Genomic DNA, 22468 nt, shown 5'->3' with positions numbered 1-22468 from the left:
TTATATCCAAAAAAGTTGTGTTTTTCAAAAAAAACAAAAAAACTAACTATTTATTTTCATTTTACTTTTTTATTTCTAATCACAAATCATTCATTTCTTTTTATTCATATTATTTGCAAATTTATTATATAAATTGAATATGAGTCAAAACATTAAGAATCTTTCTAAATTAGTTAGACAATCATCAAACAGATGGCTTTTCCAACAAAATAGAGTACAAACATTATCTTTGAATAACAGTTCAATCTTTGTAAAGAATGCCATTAATAATAATAATAGTAATAAGAATATAAATGTAAAAGTGAGTTGATACAATCAAAAGAAAAAGAAGTAGAAATCAAGAGTAAAGTTATATTAACATAGTTGCATTTTATTAGTATTTCTCAACAAAGACAGAAACTCAACAAGATCTCGATGTCGATAAGTTTGATTACACCAACAAATTAGAACCACAAGTATTGAAGGATTACATTCCATGTTACACTGTTATGGATCAAGAAGGTGTTGTCAATCCACCATCTGCTGACCCAAACGTAAGCAAAAAAGAATTGATATAACAATCAATCAATCAATCAAGAAATGAACGTTCATTTCTCACTTTAGCAAAAAAAAAAAAACTAATCATCTCATTTTATATATTATCATTTTAGTTTGGACAAGAATTGGTTACAAAGATGTATAAACAAATGCTATTGTTGAACACAATGGATTCGATTTTCTACGATGTTCAGAGACAAGGTAGAATCTCCTTTTATATGACTTCGTTTGGTGAGGAAGCTATCCACATTGGAAGTGCTCAGGCACTCTCGATGGACGACACCATCTTTGCTCAGTATCGTGAGAGCGGTGTTTTGATGTGGCGTGGTTTCACACTCGATGAGATTGCCAATCAGTGCTGCTCGAACGAGTTGGATCCAGGAAAGGGACGTCAAATGCCAGTTCATTTTGGATCGAAGCGTATCAATGTACAGACAATCAGTTCGCCACTGACCACCCAGCTTCCACAGGCAGTCGGTTCGTCATACGCTCAAAAACTGGCTGGTGAAAAGAACTGTACCATCGTCTACTTTGGTGAGGGTGCTGCCTCCGAAGGTGATTTCCACGCCGCCATGAACTTTGCCGCCACACTCTCCACCCCAACCATCTTCTTCTGTCGTAACAACAAATGGGCTATCTCCACTCCAGCCTCTGAACAATACCGTGGTGATGGTATTGCCGGACGTGGTCCATCCGCCTACGGTATGACCACCTTCCGTGTTGACGGAAACGACATCTGGGCTGTCTACAACGTAACTAAAATGGCAAGAGATATTGCAGTTGAAAAAGGGTAATTAAATATAAACATTTATTGGATATATATATATTATCAGATTCATTGACTAACTTTTAATCAACATCAAAAATAATTATTATTAAAGTGTTCCAGTTTTGATTGAAGCTATGACTTATAGAGTTAGTCATCATTCGACATCCGATGACTCTAGCAGATATCGTACAACAGAGGAAATCAATCATTGGAAGGAAAAGAAGAATCCAGTAAACAGATTGAAGAACTATATGATTAGAAAGGGATGGTGGACTGAGGAGTTGGAAAAGTCAACCATTAAAGAGTCACGTGAGCAAGTCAAAGCAGCTCTCCAAAAGGCAGAGGCACAAAAGAAACCGATGATCTCAGAGTTGTTCACTGACGTCTACGACACAATTCCAAACAACTTATTGGAACAACAAAAAGAATTAATCGAACACATCAAGCTTTACCCAGAGGAATATCCAATCGATCAATATGCTCCAGAAAAGTAAAACAAAAAACACAAAAAAACAAATATATTATTTTACAATATCATTGTTGTTTAAAAACAAACAATAGCAATCAACAACGACACATTACATTACATTAATGATAATAATATTAATCGAAATTATAATAATACTAAAAAAAAAAAAAAAACAAAACAAAAAAAACAATTACAAATTAAATAAATACAAACTTACATTTTAATATTTATTAAAAATTAATATAAACTTACAAAGTTGAATATTTTATTGAAATTACCTCATTAAATTTTTTTTGATTATCCGTGTGTTAAAATGTGTATCTACAATTAATTTTTGATAAAATTATAACTTAACACAATTCTTTCGAATTTTGGGTGAAATTATAGAGTGGGTCATTATCTGACGAAAATCATAAAAATAATAATAATAAATATCTATTTGATGAAAATGATTTAAATCTGAAGCAACAAAAAGAGAATATTTTGATTACAATCGTTATGAATATTGAAATATTTAATTAAAAAACAATGTAAATTACAAAAGGATCATTGCCTAAAATGGTCATTTTACATTTATCTTTAACTATAAATAGTAGGTCAATAGATCAATATAGATCATCAAATCAACTCAAATTCAATCTAATCAAATTAAATTAAACTCTTAAATTCATTAAAAATGGTCTTATGTAAGTATAAAAAAATTAAATAAAAGAAAAAAAAAAATATATATTAATAAAAATAATTGTTAATTTTCTATTTAATAATTAATTAGATTTACTCGTTAATCTTGGTAACCCAGCTGGTTCATTGAAGGCACAATGTGGTGTGAATTCAACCATTGCAATTCCAGTTCGTTTGGATAGCGGTGTAAGTGGATGTGTTAGTTCTCCAAGCATAAACGCCACCGCTGACATCTCTGGAACTCAAGGTGATATCTTCACTCAAATTCAAGATATCAATGGTAGATTCCAATAAAGAATTTGGAATTTCAACACCATACCAATACAAATTCAGTATCACCACTACCAATACAATACAACCAATAATACCAATCAATCACTTAACAATTTCAATATGTCTATACTAATTTATGGCTACATATAATCACACATTATTAAATAAATATTTTATTTAATCACTTCATTTTTTCAAAACAAAAAAGCATTATCTATCTTACTTTATTACTCTTGTTTATCATCATTATTATTTGATTCGGTTAAGTTTGAATTATCAGTATTAGCTGTAGTTGTAGTTGTAGTTGTTTCATTTGTGGTTGCTGATTGCTCTTCTTCTGAATTCTAAATGATAAAATTAGAATAACTAAATTATAATTAGGATGATAAAACATTAACTACTTACCCAAATGATATCTTCAGAATCGGGTACTTTCTCTAAAAATGGTACACCAGGTACGATCATTGAAAAGATTGATTTAGCCTCGTTAATTTGTGATTGGTAGTCGATTGACGCAGAGATTGGTGAATCCGAGCTAACAAAGATACCTTTTGGCATCAATTCAGAGAGTGGCGATTTGTTATTGACGATAGAGGTGTTCAAATCCATATTAAAGTATCCAGACCAAATGATATTGGGTCTAGAGTCTTTAGCGTCGCTGTTAGAGTCAGCATCTATATCCCTATATAAACAACCCTTCTTTGCAAATGTCTCGACGACAGCCTCTAGATCGTCACGTGCAGTTGCACCATTCGAGAGAGTAGTGAAATGAATCAAAACATAACCTCTGGCAACACAGATATTCTCCATCTGATAGACATTGATAGTTGACTTGTTACCGGCAATCGAATTTGGTGGTATAGTAATATATGAACACTCACTGGAATTAACAATTACTTTATCAGTGATTAAAATACATCTAGAACTATAAAATTATACAAGTTAATTTGATTCTATGGATATATTAAAGTAGGTACGTAAAGAAAAAGAAAACTTACTATTGTTCTTTTGTGTATTGGGGTTGGAGGTTGGCCGCTTCGATGTAGGGAGACAGTACGGATGGCGATGCAATGAGATACTTGGAGGTGAGAGGCTGTCCAGCTGAGCAGGTGATTCCAGTGTATTGGTTTTCGTTGAAGTTGATCGAACCGATGGTACGGTCAAGTACGAAGGTTCCACCAAAGACAGCACACAATCTACAGAATGCCTGGGGAATATCACCGTAACCATAGTATGGAATCAAGAATGGTGATTCACCATAGACAAGCAACGATGTCATGTATAATAGAACCGAAAGAATACCTTCCTCTACGGTGACTTGCTCTACCGATCTCGGATGAATCAAACAGATGCCATACAAGATGAATGTCTCAACGTTCGATGACATCTGATAGCTCTTTACAAATTCAACAAAGTTTTTATATTTCTTTGTTACTGACTCTAGTGTTTCACCTGTTTGTTGTTGTTTTTCTTGTTCTTCTGTGTTATTCTCTTCAGTAGAGCTATTGTCACCTACGATGGAACGTACGGATTCAATGAATTTCATAATATAACGCTTCTCTTTCAATGAGAATGTATTGTCTTTGAAGATCGAACCCTTTGTCGATGGAATGGCATGTAGTTTTCCATTTGCATAAAGGTAGTTCTTATCCAGTGTCTTAAACTCCAAGTATTTCGAGGTCGACGATGAAATTAACAACTGAACCAAAGCACCCTTGGCATACAACAAAGATGGGAACAAATCAATAATAAACTGTCTACCAACTTTAAATACATCTTTTACTGTTTCTTTTTCTTTTTCTTTTTCAACTACTGGTGTTATTGTTGCTGTTGTTGTTGTTGTAGTTGATTCTACTGAAGTATCATTTGTATCTAATGTTGTTGACTCCTCTACATTTGTTGTTGTTGTTGTTGTTTGTTGTTCTGTAGCAACTGGTTGTTCAACAGGTGTTGGTTGCTCAACTTGTGTTGGTAGTTGTGCAGGTGTTGGTGGAGTTGGTGGTTGCTGATAATAGATATAAGGATTCTTTAGAATTGGTTGAACAACAGAAGCAGTAGTGCTGTCGTCGTTTGGCTTTGTTAACATATCACTTAATTGATTCAAAGTGAATGAACTACAATTGACACCATAGTAACAATTTTGATCTAAATGTAATACTGATTTACCTACTCTCGCCAATGCACTATATATATATATATTATATTTTATATCAAAATATTAGCCTATATTGTTGATTTAATTCACTAATTGAATCACTAATTTATTTATTCATACCCAGCAACCAAAGATTCAACAAAACCAGTTCCAACAACAATTACATCATAATTATCTTTATCCAAGTAATTAGCTCTACTCTCATCAATCACATGATTCAACTCTTCATCCATTGTTTTTCTTTTTATTTCTTTTTCTCTATCTATATAATATATAAATATGTGTTTGTGTGTGATATCTATCTGTAAATATTTATTTTATATAATACAATTAAATGTTAAATAATAATAATGTTAAAAAAAATAAAAATCAAATAAAAATCTTTTATAAAAGAGTTCTATGAGAAACAACAATGCGCTTCAAAGAATTTAAAAAATTCAAACAAAAGAATTCAAGTTTAAAAGTAATTGAGATTTCGTTTCTCTGGCTTGAAAGTTTGCAGATGTCTTGATCTGAATAGGTGGTTGTAAAATAAAAGTGATAATATTAATTAACATATGTACTGTGCAATCAGATTATTAGGAATACATTTATTTTAATTTTTTTTGTTTTTGTCAAAACAATATTATGATAAAATTGTTTTTAAATGATTGTTTGTTTTTTTGTTTTTTTTTTAAAGTTGTTCGACAAAGTTCATTGGGAAGTAACCAGTGTTACCGTTGAGTTCACCTTGCCACCAACCATCTGGATCTGATTGATCTAAAACATTAATGATGTCTCCGACTGCGAATGAAAGATCACCTTCATTCTCACCTGCATAGTCATACAATGCCTTGACTTGAACATAACCTGCTGATTGATCACCATATCCTTGTTGTGGCTCTTCATAGTGTTGTTGTTCCTCCTGGTAGTGTTGTTCCTCTTGATATTGTGGTTGCTCCTCTTGATAGTGTTGTTGTTCCTCCTGGTAGTGTTGCTCCTCTTGATAATGTTGTTGTTGATCATCATATTGTTGTTCCTCTTGGTAATGTTGTTCTTCTTGATAATGTTGTTGTTGTTGATCATCATATTGTTGTTCCTCTTGATAATGTTGTTGTTGCTCTTCTTGATAGTATTGTTGTTGCTCTTCGTATTGTGGCTCAGGTTCTGGTACTGGTTCTGGTTGTCTTTCGTGTACCTTCATTTGTGAGAACTTGCTTACGATGTTTCCAGTTGGCTTGGGTGGTGGTGGCTTGACTGGATTCGATGGCTGTGCAGTGACCTCTTGGAAACGTGAGGCAACGGTACGAGTTGGTGCACCGGCAGCTGGACGAGTCGATGGAGCTGGCTTTGGTTGCTCTTGTTGTTGCTCCTGTTGTTGTTGCTTCCAGTAGTTCTCACGCTCAGTTGTGATGTTGTAGTCGGTACGCTCTGGCTTGGCTTTGACCGGCTCGACAGGCGCGTTGTTACTCTTCCAGTACTGAGCGGATTCGTCCTTCTTGTTGTAGTCGCTCTTGTCGAATGTCTTGGATTGCACCGACGATTGAGTGGCGGCAATACGACCCTGAGCAACCGAGGTTGGGATGGCGACAGAGGCACGCGACGATCCTTGATTCTTGGCACCGGAATCGTAGCTTGCACCGGTGGCCTTGGTGAGCGCCGCCATGATCGCCTTCTCGTCGAGGTCGTCCTCGTTACGCGCGTTCAACTGGTGGTGCAGTGGTTTCATGTGGCGAGCAAACTCGATGGCGTGACCGGAGAACGATCCCTTGATTGGACCGTTGACACCGTCACCGCACCACGCGATATAGCAGAACTTTGGCATGTTGTTGATCTGATAGCGAATGTAGGCGTAACGAATTGATGAGTCACTGAGTTCCTCACGCAACTCACTCAATCCACCGTTACCACACTCGTAGAACTTGATCTTTATATTGGATTTTGGTACGTAACCGAAAACACACCAATTTTCAGTGCCGTTTTGAACATTCTTGATATGTTCCATAATCAATGGATCCGATAAATCTGGTGTAGTCATGACTATTCTTAATGATAATTAATAATAAAATAACAAATTATAAAAATACAACAACAAATATGATGAACAAATATTATAATATATTAGAATTTAAATTAAAAGTAAAGAAGAGAGTAATCAGCAAAACAAATATCAAATTTGGTCTTTTTCCAAAAAATATCATAAAAAAAAATTGAAAAAAAAAAAAAAAAAAAAAATTGAAAAAAACCAATTCGAACCCATTATGTTCATTGACCTGTGTGGTCATATCATCAGCTGATGATAAATCAGACTTATTAATATTTGTATACACTTGAAATCGACTCAAATACTATTAATTATAACTATATTATAAATAAAACAAAAGAAAATGAAAAAATGTAACTAATCAAAAAAAAGATTGTAAAAAAATTTGCTGAATATTTTTTTTAAAAAAAATAAAAAAGTATCCTAAAGATATTAGATTTGTTGATGAAATGAATCAAATGATACATAATTGTTATGTATTCCTATTTTGTGATCACTGACCTCTTTTTTGATGATAACTTCACACGACATTACTTAATGTCATTCGCTCAACTCCAATTTTTTTTAAAAACTTTTATGAATTTTTTATTTTTTGTTAAAACGAATGATGATACCAATTATGGATGATTAATTGATCATTTACTTAAATATAAGTAATAATAAATCTGTGTTTTTAAAAAAAATATCAATAAACACTTTTTTTTTTTCCACAAAAAAAATAATGATCACACAAAAATTATTAAACACATTGAAAAATAGCAGCAGACAATCATTGAGTATACGTTTGTCAAAATCAACCTTTGTTTTACCAACAGCAATCACATTCAATAACAATAGTATATCTAATTTTAGTGCCACTACTGATAGTAATATCAATATCAACATAAAACAAAAGCAATATCAACAGTTTAAGAAATTTAATAGTTGTGGTAATAGTAGTAACACATCCATTGGATTAGGTCACACATTATTATTTAATAATAGTAGTTGTAGAAGAAATATGATATCAAATATGTCAACCTCCACCTCAAATAGTAGCAGTGGAAGTAACAGCAGCAGTGAAAATAATATGGAAGTTAACGGAAAGAATCAAGACGGTGGAGGTGAAGTAGTCGATCCAAATAGAATCAATGCAAACAAATCATTTTTATATAGATATCTAAATAATACATATGAACACCATCCAACATGGAGTAAGAAATGGATCATCGAGAAGAGTTATCAAATGGTAGTGTTCGCTATCACTGGTTCCTCGGCTTTGCACGTCGTTCGTTATCTCCTAAAGAATCTTTGGCACGTAGAGGGCACTGTTTTCGGTGGACCATGGCAATTCACTGCAGCGTACTTTATTACGATGTTCACTTGCTACCCATTCGTACTGTTGTTCTGGGGAACTTTGTTTGGTCGTCATCAATTCTTCAAGAAGTTCTTCTTGCGAATGACAATTGGTTTTCCTCAGAGAATAATGAAATTGTTACAAAAGAATAAAAAACAGTAAACCATAATGATATTATGATTTACTGTGTATAGATTGAACAATTATATTTTAATATCACAGTATCGTTTCATATCATTTTGTTTTGTTAAGCTGTTTATTTTTAAATATTTTATATTATCAATCTAGCAGATTTCAGGGAATAAAACCTTAGATTCAAAAAAAATCACAAAATTAAAGTAATACCCAATAATAAATGTGATAAACTATCTTTGTTGTGTATAAATACAAATTTAGACAGTGTGGTGTGTCAAACCAATGATATGATGGTCAATTCACACAGCAACACTACCACCCTTTCAGAAATAAAGAAAAAGAAAAATGGTGAAACATTTGTGGAAACAATTGTAGAGATAATGGAGAAGCTTGAAATGACTCAATTATTTTAACTAATAATATAATAAATGTAAATTTAACTTTATTGATATATAAATATATAATAAATTTAAACTTTTTAAATCTTGCTAAAGAGATATCTGTCTTTTCATAATTGTACAAATGTGGAATAAAAAAAAATGACGATTTTGTTATGTGTATAACACGAGTTTATTTTGTGTAATGTGCAATCAAAAATTGCTGAAAAAAAATTTTTTAAAAGTGAAAAAGATGATTTTTTTTTTTTTTTTTTTTGGGTGATGATTTTACATTATTGGCTTTAGAATGTATCATTTTTTCATCTTCAAATTAATTCAAACTTTGAACACCCGTCTTCTTTTAATTGTAGACACTGACTCGTTTATTTCGTTTCACTACTATATCGCTTAAAACATCTATAACAAGCAAGCTATTATCAAATATATATATATAGAAGTATATATATAAATGTGCAAAAAGCAGTGTTTACAAATAGCATAGTATCTAAACACACTATCATAACAATAACAATAGCAATAATAGTAATAATAATAGCAAAAAGATCAGCTGGCCCACAACATACATAGAGCAGAATAATAATAATATTGAAAGTTTAAAATTCAGATATACTTTTCACTTTCACACAATATATATAGCATCTAATACACTCCAACTTCAAAATTAATTGAAAGTTTGCTAAATAAGATTTATTTCAATTTTAATATAGTATCTAATACGACAATTCAAATTAAGAATACTGCAAATACATTTGAGTGTTTGCCTCTTAAAAGTTGATAGATTCCCAATCTCTTTCTTTCAACTCAGTTCGAGCAACCACAACTCAGTAACAACTACCACACCTCCATAACAAACACAACATCCACGACAACAAACACAACCATAACAACCATAACAACCATACAAACACAACAACCATAACAACCATAACAACCATAACAATAACACAACAACCATAACAACCCACATCAACAACCACAACCACAACAACAACAACAACGACAACAACAAAAAAAATCTTTGACCATACTTTAAATTCCTTGGAGTTTAAATGAGAATAAAATAAATTTGGGGCTATCCATCCACACAGAACTATTTTTTTTCTGCTGTTCAAAAGAATCAACTATATTTATAACAGATTTATATAGTTACATATTATTGGACTCTTCGAGATACAGAGTAAGTTTTGCATGAATTCAATTATATAATTTCCAATTAAGATCTAATTTTTGAAAGATATACTAACTCCCAATTGATTAACCGTTAGACTCCAGGTGATTTATTTTTACATTTTTTTTATTTATTACTTCAAGTTTTTAAAGTATTTAAAACCACATAAATAGTACATTTCTAAACAAACCAAGTTTTAGTCAAATGAAAATATATATATAACCTCTAACTATCTAAAACTCAATTTTAAAATAATATCCAATCCAATCCAAAAAATTATTTATATAACAAAAAAATCAAAATCAATCCAAAAATGATAGAAATTGAAAATAATAATAATAATTGTATAAGAAATCTTGATTATATAGAGTTTTGGGTGTCAAACTCGAAATCTTTTATAAAATCATTTCTTCAACCACTTAATTATCATCCAATTGGCGTAAAGCGTACACTCCAACGTGTCAAATACTTGGTTGTCAACTCACCAGATCTCAATCGGTTCAACGTCATCGATGGACAGTATCTCAACACTCTTTCATTTGTGGTGACCACCTCCATCTCGTCGGAGGACAACCAGTTCCATTCGTTGCGCCAGAGTCACAATGGTGATTTCATAAAGACCATAGCGTTCAACTGTACTGACGCTGAACATTACTATGACATTGCAGTACGTGGTGGTGCCGTTCCAGTTGTCAAACCGACGTCACCATTTTCAGGCTTCAAAACCGCTACTATCCAGTCGCCATTCCAAGACGTCGACCATGTTTTTATCCAAAGAAGACCGGCGGCACCTAAGGACACTTTAATTGGAAGTATTCTTAGTTTGTATCCAGACTTTGATCCATTGGATGCAACTCAATTCAAACATTATAGCAAACCAAGTTTTCCTCTCAGTATTCATATGGATCATGTTGCAACTTGTGTCAAGAATGGTCAGCTGGAGAAATGCATAGATTGGTACAGTCGTTGTATGGGATTTAACTTGTTGGAGGTCGAGGCTGGTAAGAACAAAAAAGAAGACTCTCGAGTTGCGCAACTCATTGACGAGCACTCAAGATCAAAGCAACACAAAGTCGTAGAATCACAAAACTATTTTAACATCAAAGTCGAAGAGGATATCGGTCTTAAAATGGTTGTACTATCAAACCAACCAGTTTCCAGCGTAAATCTAACAACTCCACCCATTATGTGGGTAATAAGTGAAGCTGCAGTTGATGGAAAAGGTCAAGTTGAACAAGTATGTTGTTAGTAGATTTATTTATAATTTCAAATGTTTCAAATTATTAATCATTTTATTCTGTTAATTAATTAATAGTTTGTAAAATTCAATGGAGGATCCGGTATTCAACATTTGGCTTTCTATACAGACAATATATTTGAAGCAGTGGACTATGCAAGAAGACATCTTTTAGAGTTTATAGAGGCACCTGATTATTACTATCAAAATCTTTCAAAGAGAGAGGAATTGGATACGGTACTTCCACTTCTCTCGAAAGAAACCATCAATGATCTCTACGAATACAAAGTCTTGATAGATTCTGATTATTCAACTACAAAAGAAAAGAATGATCATTATATATTACAAGTATGTATAAATTTGTATTTATTTTTTATGTTTACAAATAATAACTAACAGAGACTGCTTGCAATCAATCTAGATTTTTTCAAAGTCAATATGTGATACTCCAACATTCTTTTTTGAAATGATTAAACGTTCGGGAGCCGTTGGATTTGGTAAAGGCAATATTAAAGTGAGTATACTCAATTGAATTACCAAGCTATACAATATACTAACAAATAAATTATTAATAGGCATTATTTGAAGCTGTAGAAATGACACAAAAAAAAGAAAATAGTTTAGTAAGAAGTACGGCATAGACGCTCATAATGTTTTAACATTGCTGACTTCCACTATCTTAAATTACAAACATCTTGACGAGCTTTTATAATTTAAAATAAAATTACACAAGACTGATCATTTTGTCACCAGTCACCTTTTTTAATAATTTCAAAATTAAGGTAAATATTGTAATTGATTTTTTCTTTTTTTTCATATTTAAATTAATCAATTTTTTTCAACCAACTTTTTTTTTCTGTTTCTCACTTAGTTACCTACGTAGGTACCCTCTAATGACAGAGTTTATGTCGATTTTTTGATCATGATTGTACCCATATTTAAAGTTCGTTTAAATAGATTTTGTTTGTTGTTAATATAAATAATAGTAATACGTCAATCAGTTAGGTGATCTATTAAAAGATATATTTATTGTTTGGATTCAAAGCAGACTATAAAGTTTTTTTGAAGTTACCTTGGGCCATTCCAAGTAGAGGTGGTGAAGAAACAAGCGGTCCGGTTGGTGTCACTGGGTTACCACCGTAATAATCATCGGAGTCATAAATAATGATTTTGGATAGTGGTGTCGATTTCCATCGGTAGTTGGGGAAATTTAGTGGATCGAATGATGAAACCACATTGAGTGCTGTTATGTCATCCAAAAACAAGATAACTTTGCAACCGATTTGTGGAGTTATCAATGCATACATACCTTCGGCGGCATCAAATGTATAAGTTCCCTTCTCAAAGGTTCTTGGGATTGGACGAGGTGTACCTGGCATGCGATAAAGAGTAATACTAATACATTTTGCATCTATTTTTAATTGATTTGTTAGTTTATTTATCAGGTGCAAATAGATTTTAAAATACTTACATGATACAGTTAGATACATATTAAATGATATTGGTCTAGGTGCAGAGTATGTCATTGAGTTCATAGCAACATTCCAATCTTGATTATTTGCAGGCCAATCCATGGCAACAGTGCAATAGCAGAACCACGAACAAACCAGAGTATCAAAGGTATATATAGTGTTTGTACTTGTTCCAATTGCATAGTTATATGTTGCGAATCCATTTTTAATCTGAGCACCAGCACATTTCGAAGCTATTCATTAATGAATTAAAATTAAACAAAAGGGTAAGTATAATTAAATTCATATCCTTGAAAAAGTGTTATAAATATTTACAAAGGAAGTTGAAATTATAGGTGTAAGTATTTGGTTGATTCGTTATTCTCAAGGAGATGACACTGGCATCAGGAAGAGAATTTCCAAAAGCAACTGTTAAACATGAGATAGTGGTGGAGTTGATGAATGAAAGCAATTCACAAGATAATGCACCTATTTTCACGGAAGATTCATATGAATAGTAAGAAGATAGTTCTTGTGATGGGGGGAAGTTTTCACCTTTGATCAAAAGTTCGGTGGAAAACGTTCTCGATGGTTGTTTGACAAATCCTGTGATCGTGGGTGCAATTCTGGTGAATTGGTAGTTTCCATACATTTCTAAATTTCCATATTTAATTTCGATTTTGCAGTTATAGGTACCAGCGGGAATTGAACATTGATACTTAGATTGGTCTGCTAATTGTGGACAAATTGAATATGGGGCATCGGTATATGGACAATATCTAACTTGTGGAGGTTGACTTGACCAATTGTTAATTATGAACGAGCCACCAGTGTTTGGAATATTGATGTTGTTTGTGACCAGTGCGGTATCTGAGAAAATAACGAATTTCAACAAATTTGGCGATGGAACACCTTGTTGTCCTTCAGTATATACAACACCATAAGAGTCTGGTAAGTTAGCATTGTAGACTAATAAAACTTTGAGTGATGTGGCCACTGTGAATGATTTCACTTTGTTTACCCAAGACACTGGGAGTCCAGAGAGATAGCCATTTTCATACACTCCAATTGGAAGTTCGAGTGTTTGACCAGTGTTACCTGGTTGGTCAAAGAATTTCTGAGATGGAGCTGAGTATTGGTATTTGAAGAATGGGAATTTCAAAGTCTGACCATTGGTTATAATATGTGTAGAACCAGATACCACTGGTCGAGTATTGATGACTGGTGTAAATTCAACCATAATTTTGTTTGTAACATCAATATTTGCTTTAGTGCTTCCGGTGTATGTAACCAAAGAATATGAATTGTCCGGGAAATAATTGTATATTTTGGTGACTGTTAGTTCGAATAATCCTGGTGAAGGACCATCATTGATGATATTATCCAAATTCTGATCAATGTAGAGATTTAAATTGACAAGGTTGGCATATCTAACTCTGACATAGGAGAGGTTATTGAAATCTACAGCACAATCTGGTGGAGTTGTACTTGAAATCACACTCATTGTACATGTTGTACTAAGTTGAGGGTTACACCAACCATAGTCTGCAAGGTTAAACGTTCCATATTGTAGATACATTGTTTTAGTACCTGAGGTGAGTGTTACTTGACATTTCTTTGTATCTAAATAAATAAAAAATTAATATGATAAATTTGAATCAATTGTTCATTTTCTGAACTTACCGTATCTGAGGAGTCCAATGTTTTGATTTACCAATTGAGTTGGATTGACTGTAATTTCGGTTGGTAGGAAGAAAGGTGGCTGTTGAAACAACAGAGAGTACATAACTTGATTGGTCTGAAGGCACTGTGAACGAATAGAAACCAGCAGCATTGGTGGTTGTTGTAAATGTGGTTCCAAGCTTAACAACAATTCCAGCAATACCATTTTCATCAGAAGCTTTTTGATTGTTAGCGTTGGTATCTTCATAGACAGTACCTTGAATAACAGTGTTTGTGTAGAGCATCTTGTACTCTGAGAATGGATAGAGTTGTTCTTGTGATGGTGATGTTGATTTCATTGACAATTGAACTGTTCCTCTTCCCTGTGGTATTATACATTGAAAACGTGATTGATTTCCATTGATAGATTGGCAATTCATTAAATTGCTGAAGCTTGGAGTACCATAGTAAATCGATGGGAGAGTAAGATAGGGTGAGAAGAATTCAGTGGATGTTTGACCACCTGCTTGATCTAATCCTGTGAACGAGTTGAACATTGGGATATAGGATACTTCAATCAAAACATTGGAGAATGGTGAAACCGAGATTTCCGATGGTGCATTGGTTTGGAGAACAACCGAATTGATATCTGTGCTCGATGATGAGAATGTAACTCTTTGGTTATTGTTGAATGCATTGATTGCTGTAATTATACCGTTGGAAATCTTATTGCTCTGAACTGACCAACCCATATTCTGGAGTGTTTGTAAATTATATTTACCGACTGGGAGAGATAGTTTATATCTCAATGAATTGTAGAATGCAACCGGTGGTACAGAATCGTAGTTCCATTTGTAGAATCCAAACGAATCGGATACTGAACCGGAAATATCATAGGCTTTACCACTGACGATTGAATAGAGTGTTGGTTTTGAATATTGATCGAATTGGAATGAAACTTTAAGCAATCCACTCGAAACATAAAGTGTTTCTTGTCCGGATGACACCAATTGTTGATTGTTAATACCACTTCCATCCTTTGAATAGATAATGGTAATAACATTTGGATCTGGTGCATTCTCATTGGCATCTTTAATTCCATTCAAATTGTTATCCATATAGAATGTTAGGGTAAGTGGAATTCCTTGGGTAATAGTAACAACGTCATTGGTGGATGTGGCAATACACTGAGGTGGAGAAGTAACAGTGATAGGATATAAACAATTTTGAGTATTGGAACAAATTCCATAGTTTCTCAAATTGATTGTTCCTTCTTGGAGTGTGACAATGGTTTGTCCGTCGGTCGCTGTGTAGGATTTAACACAAGATTTCTTTTCCCAAATTGGAATATAGTATTGATTGGTGATACTACCAAACACTTCAACCTTAAAGTTATTCAATGGAGCCACGAAGTTGGAACCGACACTAATGATGGTAGAGTAGATTCCAGCCGCTGTAGTGAGCACACCTCCACTTCCAGTTATAGAAATGGTTTGGTTGATAGTTCCAGTTGAGAAGATAACTGTTCCAGTTAACAATGGTTCATTTGGTTGTCTTATTCCATCAAAATTATTGTCTTGATAAAGTTGAACAAATACATTAAAGTCGTATTGAATATTCATGACATTGGAAGGACGTCCTCCAACTACTACTTTTACGGTTGTGAATTGTGATTGCAGGACATTGGTACTCACTGTGATCTTGGCTTCATTAACAAATGTTTCATTGAATTTGGTTATTTGTGATTGTTGATTGGTCAACTCAATCCATGAGTTTTGATCATATGGCAATTGATTAGGAATTAGGTTGGATCCTCCAATTATAAGAGAGTTGAGCTGGGGTATTGCTGACAAAGATGTAATAACTGGGTTTTGATAGACATTGACAAGTGTTGTATTGAGATAATCACAGGATGCAATCTTGAGTTCAATGTTATTGTTGATACCCTTGGGAATCATACATTCAGTGAATATGTTGAATGACTTGCAATCAATTGCTTGGGAATCAAATTTGGCATAGACGATATCATTGAGTGAGTCACCAAATGAACTACCTCTGAATTGCATTAATCCTCCAAGTGTTGGAATCGATGCCGATTGTGAGTTGATTACAGATGATTTATATCTAAAGTATTGGCTTGACATGACTAGTTGGGTGTTTGGTGTTTGGATTGAAATGTATTTGTTGGCGATTCCAACTGGTAGTCTACAGTTAATAATTGAATCTGAAACTGAAAGAATAGTACATTCTTTGATTCCAACAAAAACTTTGACACCTGTCACATTGGCACCGAATCCAGAACCATCGATTCTCAAGATATCCAATGCATTACCAGTTGTTGGAGTGAACGATGTAATAACTGGGACTTGGTAAGAGAAAGTAAGAGTGTTTGGAATGGTATATCCATTGAACTTCAACGATATGAATAATTTTGATCCTGTTCCGGCTGGAATATCAACGATAATGCTAGTATGGTTTACTGATACAAGATTTAGACGAATATTACCAAAGGTAGCTGAAATTGTTGAATTGTCTGTTCCAAAGTTTTTACCATTGATGGTGAGTTGAGATCCAGATGTTGGGATAATTATTGGTGAAATGGAATCAACAGTTGGTACTATTTGGATAAAAATAAAATTAGTTTTAATGTAAATAAAAGATAAACCAAAAATAAAACTACTTACAATCATATGAGAATGTGAACCCTGTCGATTGAGAATCATATGAATCGGTTGATTCATCATAAATGGAAATGAATTGAATTCCAGAACCAGGTGGTACGACACATTGGATGTATGTACTGTTGATATAGTTGGATTGAAGGCAATCTTGATCTCCAATGCTCACTATCATACCTGGCTTGATATGGAATGCATAGACATCCAATGGATAGTTACCGTTGGTTGGTCTCAAACTGGGGGCAGAAACACCATAAATGACTGGACCACTTCCCAAACAAAGACTATCTTGAATTTGAATTGTGTTCAGTGGTGGTGTGACAAGTGTGAAATCACATATTCTACCTTTGAGTGTTGCAATTGCCAACACCGGTGATCCTGCTGTTTTACTATCAATGTAATAGAACTTTAGGTCTGATTCCAATGATAGTAGCTCATGGTGAGAATAGATATGAGTTTGCAATAGATTGGTGAGTGAAACCAAGGAGAATGGATCACATAATCTCAAGATCGATGGATCTGATGATTCACAAATACTGAATGGTTCCAATGGATTAATGAGGAGGAGAGATGACAAGAATTGAAGAGGTTTGTTTGCTTGTGCTGAACTCTTTGGTGCTTCCAAGATCGTTTTGATGCCATAGTTTGTCACGTTGGAGGAGTGCCAAAGTGCAAGGGATTCGAAAATCTTGTCCATTTCAGTCTGGTCAAGGTCATTCAATTGGTCTATGGTGAAATAACCTGGATCAACTAATAACTCTTTGAGAACATCAGAGGTATAAGATGGGATATTATCCGATGTTAATTGGAATAATAAATTGAAACGGCTGGCCATGACAGGAGGAACTACTGGTGCAGGAGGAACTGAAGGATCTCTATATCCATTATAAAACATGATATTCTTATTTGCTGTATTTAGGAATCCACCCAATGAATCATAGAGCGACTTGATAGTTTGACAAGATCGAACATTTACTAAGAAATTGATCCATGGAATTAACGTTGGTTTGTTGGAATCACCGATCTTTGATTTAGGATAAGGACCCTTATCATCATCATCCAATATATCCATCCAATCCCAAAATGTGGCAGCATACCAATATGCAGTCGGAGGAGGGATTCTATTTTGTGAGCCCTCTAAATCAATACCAGCCACACCTTCTGGATTCTCTGAGAAACATTCACTTACTATTGACCCACCTTGTAGGGTAACTAACTAAAATAATAGTAAATAATAAAACAATAAGTATAACAATGGATTAAAATAAATTTAAATATAATAGCTATGTACATACGTTGGTTAAAACTTTGGAGACTGCCCATGCCATTCCTTGAAGAACTACTTTGTCAACATCAGTTTTACCAAGCAAAAGTGTATCAATAATCTTCAAGGTTAATGCATATGCGACTTCCTCTTTACATGTCAAATCTTTAAGATAGAGAATATTATTTTGTAATCTGGTCGGTCCATTTGATTGCACTATAACAAAGCTTGGAATACTTGGCAAAAGAATTTTGTCTTGAACTAATCTTAGATATTCGTTGATAAATATCAATGGATTTTCTGCTGGTACAGCATATGATAAGTAATTTTGGTATGTCTGCAATGCATAATATGAAACATCCTCAAATAGGTCGCCACTGGCAACATCTATTCTTGTATCAAGACGCATGGCATTAGCAAGGTTACATGGCTCGGCAGCGCAATAACACAATTCAAATTTTGGGGTTTTCATTGCCATCAGTTGTCTGATAATAATTGGGTGGACATGTGATTTGGTTTTGACTGGCCACGTTAGAGCCCACTCGAATTGCGAACTTGGCAAACTACGGTAAATAGGAATGGTCACTGAGAAAGTTTCTTTTTTGTCCAAAACCGATAAGGTTGCTGGATAAGTTGGAATAATCTCGTTTGTCACTCCATCGAATGCTACTTGCCGGAGAGTTTCAAAAAGGCTACCCTCTGGTATTGTTGTAGGAATAAGATCTGAGGTCGTAATCTTTATGCTGATCACGGCCATTCTTAACCAAGTGGGAAGAGTACTCATTTTGTGTGACTGAATGACAAATGTATGCTGTAAAGCGCCTCTGTTAATATTGGAATAACGACCAACTCTGTTCGTAAAATAGCTAACTAGCTCCTTGCTGACGAAACAGGCTGCACCACCTCCACGTATACCTTGACCGTGATGGCGATTGCTGTCACCTGCACAGAAAATATTGTCAAACCTTTCGTTTGACCATGGTTGTGGACGCATGTTAAACATCAGTTTGGAATGGTCTCTGTCGGAATGGTGAACGTAGCCCTCCTGAAGATACTCAGGACGGTAGGTTTCCAGAGAGTCTTCTACATTTGCCAATAATTTTTGAGGATCCACTCTTTGGTAAGCTCTCCTGGAACCACCCATCTGAAGAGACTGAACAAAAAACGGTCGTTCAGGTATAAGTGGTACGGAAGGCGGATTAAAAGTTTCAAGCATTTTCTCATAGATATCGAAACCCTTCAATAGGTACTTTATATTGGGATCTTTCTCTACATTAAGAGCACCTTGGGCATGACTTGCCGCCTTCATAATAACATTCTTTTCATGGTAAGTATTTGATGATTTGGAAAAGATATTCAATGGGATACCGCTTTTAGTTGTCATGTCGGTGTGCCACCAGCATTTATCCTTAAGGTCTGTGAGAGGTGTGGAAGTTGCTTGATCACAAATCTAAGAGAAATTGAGGAAAATAAAGCAAAACGTTAATGTCCAATTAAAAATTAACAAAAAATATTATTAATCAACAGACTTACTCTCTTAATGGGAAGTATTGATAGTGTAGTACCATCGTTTGTACTACCGGTAGCTATGAGTTTGTATAGTAATGTGAATCGTGTTGCGACTCCCTTGTTGACCGATTGGAATATCAATGGCATATTCTGGCCAATGTATTGAGAAACAATATTGATTCCAGTCTTATCGTCGTTAGAAGGACCGAAAGTATAACAATAGAAATGTTGATTCAGATTTTTATCACCAAGCCAATTAGGTGTATTGATTTCATAGTAATCATATGGCGCCTTTTTTGTGAATGGAACACCGGGGTTCGGAGCGTTCGGACCGTTGTATGTGAAAGCTGGCCAGTAGGGTTGCGAATGGATAATGTGAAGACCACTTCCAGTATCGTGATCGTAAATAACCAAACCTTTGGTATGTCCAGGGTCGGAATTTTTATAAATACTGTGCAGGTGGAGTGGATCCACGCTGGGATTCACAATGGAACCGTCGGGGTTACGCATTCCAACCTGATCATTGTAGAAGTAATAGGAATAACCATATTTGATTTGATCGAATGTCGCTGCCATTGGTGATAATGATCTGGTGATATCGGTCAATCCTTGATGTCGCTCGACATTGAGATCGTATTTATTGTCAATATAGAGATAACTGTCTTTTTCATCAATCGGTGTCTTATCGTTCTGACGAAACTTATAGGTAAACGACCAATCCACTGGAAGATTCGGAACGTTGAGGTCTGGCGAACGACCTAAACAAGACAGACCAAAGAAAGTGAATGGGAATGGAGCAGATAGAATAGCACTATTATAGATTAATCGGACTTTGGTATCGATTTCATATTGACTCTTGATGAAACAAGTGAGATAAGAAGTGCTGATTTGAATGGTCTCACAATCGAATGTTCCTGTAAAAGGACCTTCTCCAGTGAACTGAATTTGTGGTGCGATTCTAGAATCGAATCCAGTTCCATAGATGGTGATTTGTGTTACCACTGGATCGGTAGCGAAATTTTGGAATGAGTATCTGGCAGCGGGCGGATAGATCTTGGTAATGACAGGATTGGATTGGGAGAATGAAATTGGAATGGATGTACTTGGAATGACTACGGGTGGGTTGGGTGACCAAACCATAACGATATCATATTGATGGTTTGCATTTGGTGAAGAAAAATCTGTTTCTGCTGGCATGTCGACATTGATTTGATAATAATAGTCATTAAATATCAATACCTTTGGAGCCAGAAGATTGGATGTGAGTAATTTTGTGGAAGCATAAAATTGCGGTGCGACACCAGCGACAATTTCTTTAGTATAGACTACCATTATATTTTTTTGGGCGGTTGGATTAAATACTCTATCTCTAATAAAAAGCGATGAATCTATATAGATATTGTTTATGGAAATAAATAAATGAATTAATATTAATAAGGAAGGATAGAATGGTACTGTTCTATTTAAAATAATAATACATACGAAATTTAAAATCGTCTTGGCTCAAGTCCACTCCATATTTATTTAAATATACTTGGATTTTGTAGGATCTAGGCATTGTGGCTGTTGGATGGCAAAGTATGGTGTTATAGGTTGACTTACCCTTGACAAAGCAATTGGTAACGACTGGAGGATTAACAGTGGTATCAGTCATTTTGACGATTGGAGGAGAACCCAAATTTTCTAAACCTTTACCAGTGATCTTTATAGTTGGAACATCAACAAAGTCAACGACCTCAACCATGTCTAGAGATATAGCTGAAAAGTAATAAAAAATAATTTAATAAAAATGACTGGATTGAAATTTACAAAACTAAAAGTTGGACATACCAAATAGTTGGACTTTGAGTGGTCCAAACAATAATTCGTCTCGACGTCCAAAGAATTTTAAATTATTGTTGCCAATTGGGAATCCGACCGGAACTTGAAAACTCATAGTGTTTTCATTGATGTAATTGATGAAAGTGGTACCGACGATGCCATCTAAAGTGTAATTCTTGATACCACGAACATTGTCAGCTGTAAAAATCGTTGTTGCTCCAACTGATAATCTACTTGGTACATTCATATTAGTTGGATCTTGTTTAACAAAACAATAAACAAATAAGTTAATAATAAATTCAAGTATTCTTATTTAAAAATAAAAATAAAAATTATTTACATAATATATTATAATACTTACAATGAATATATTTGAATTTTTCTTTTCCAAACTCGATATCATATGTTCCACAGAATGTCAATGTGCATTCTACATGAAAAGTACTTTTGGCATTTTTTCTGGATGCTTTAATGTTTTGACAGGTCATTGGTGATCCAGTATGGGCAAATACCACTTTGAGTTTTGTTATATCTAACAGACCCTCAGCCACAAAGTCGACACCCGAGTTTAAAACAAACCACTGAAATCCTGGAGTGACAGCTTTTTCTATATCTAAAAGGAAAAAGCTAAGTTTGGTAGCGGCATATGTTGACGCCACCAGCGTCATCAACAACAACGTTAATGACAATAACAGTTTCCTATTTACTGCCATCGTTCGATGTTGCTTAATGAATAATTTGAATTAAACAAATTAACTTTTTTTTTTTTTTTGTTTAAATAAATTAAAATAATAATAAAGTTGTTTGTTGCAAAAACAAAAATCCTATTCTATTTATAATAATAATTTAAATATTTTATATAATTAGATAATAATAACAATAAGATGAACGTTAATTATTAT

The 22468-nt window shown here is 34.1% G+C and overlaps 6 protein-coding genes across 6 annotated transcripts; 3 read left to right on the top strand and 3 right to left on the bottom strand.

Annotated features, from left to right (window-relative positions):
• Positions 1-139: 139 nt before the first annotated feature.
• bkdA (thiamine pyrophosphate-dependent dehydrogenase E1 component subunit alpha) lies at positions 140-1800 on the top strand (the record flags this gene model as incomplete). The annotated part of the gene is made up of 4 exons (XM_020572514.1): positions 140-301; positions 378-533; positions 651-1327; positions 1419-1800. 4 exons carry the CDS (start codon positions 140-142, stop codon positions 1798-1800), a joined length of 1377 nt encoding a protein of 458 aa, XP_020437657.1.
• A 651-nt stretch (positions 1801-2451) lies between these two features.
• Positions 2452-2750, top strand: PPL_01506 (uncharacterized protein; the record flags this gene model as incomplete). The annotated part of the gene is made up of 2 exons (XM_020572513.1): positions 2452-2461; positions 2548-2750. 2 exons carry the CDS (start codon positions 2452-2454, stop codon positions 2748-2750), a joined length of 213 nt encoding a protein of 70 aa, XP_020437656.1.
• Positions 2751-2956: 206 nt separating this feature from the next.
• On the bottom strand, positions 2957-5117 carry PPL_01505 (Rab escort protein; the record flags this gene model as incomplete). The annotated part of the gene is made up of 4 exons (XM_020572512.1): positions 2957-3073; positions 3135-3654; positions 3728-4912; positions 5005-5117. 4 exons carry the CDS (start codon positions 5115-5117, stop codon positions 2957-2959), a joined length of 1935 nt encoding a protein of 644 aa, XP_020437655.1.
• Positions 5118-5557: 440 nt separating this feature from the next.
• Positions 5558-6901, bottom strand: abpE-2 (actin binding protein E; the record flags this gene model as incomplete). The annotated part of the gene is made up of 1 exon (XM_020572511.1): positions 5558-6901. The coding sequence occupies one exon, from the start codon at positions 6899-6901 to the stop codon at positions 5558-5560; it is 1344 nt and encodes a 447-aa protein (XP_020437654.1).
• Positions 6902-7628: 727 nt separating this feature from the next.
• On the top strand, positions 7629-11822 carry hpdl-2 (4-hydroxyphenylpyruvate dioxygenase-like protein; the record flags this gene model as incomplete). The annotated part of the gene is made up of 7 exons (XM_020572510.1): positions 7629-8401; positions 9211-9256; positions 9913-9953; positions 10296-11181; positions 11260-11529; positions 11615-11695; positions 11757-11822. 7 exons carry the CDS (start codon positions 7629-7631, stop codon positions 11820-11822), a joined length of 2163 nt encoding a protein of 720 aa, XP_020437653.1.
• Positions 11823-12207: 385 nt separating this feature from the next.
• PPL_01502 (uncharacterized protein) lies at positions 12208-22234 on the bottom strand (the record flags this gene model as incomplete). Its single annotated transcript, XM_020572509.1, has 11 exons — positions 12208-12230; positions 12254-12592; positions 12653-12886; positions 12969-14255; positions 14347-16911; positions 16979-18188; positions 18268-19686; positions 19770-21133; positions 21348-21503; positions 21576-21874; positions 21924-22234. The coding sequence occupies 11 exons, from the start codon at positions 22232-22234 to the stop codon at positions 12208-12210; spliced, it is 9207 nt and encodes a 3068-aa protein (XP_020437652.1).
• Positions 22235-22468: the final 234 nt, after the last annotated feature.

Source organism: Heterostelium album (assembly GCF_000004825.1).
Source record: "Heterostelium album PN500 unplaced genomic scaffold PPL_scaffold2, whole genome shotgun sequence".
NCBI lineage: Eukaryota > Evosea > Eumycetozoa > Acytosteliales > Acytosteliaceae > Heterostelium > Heterostelium album.
This window is presented reverse-complemented; position numbering and strand designations above follow the sequence as displayed.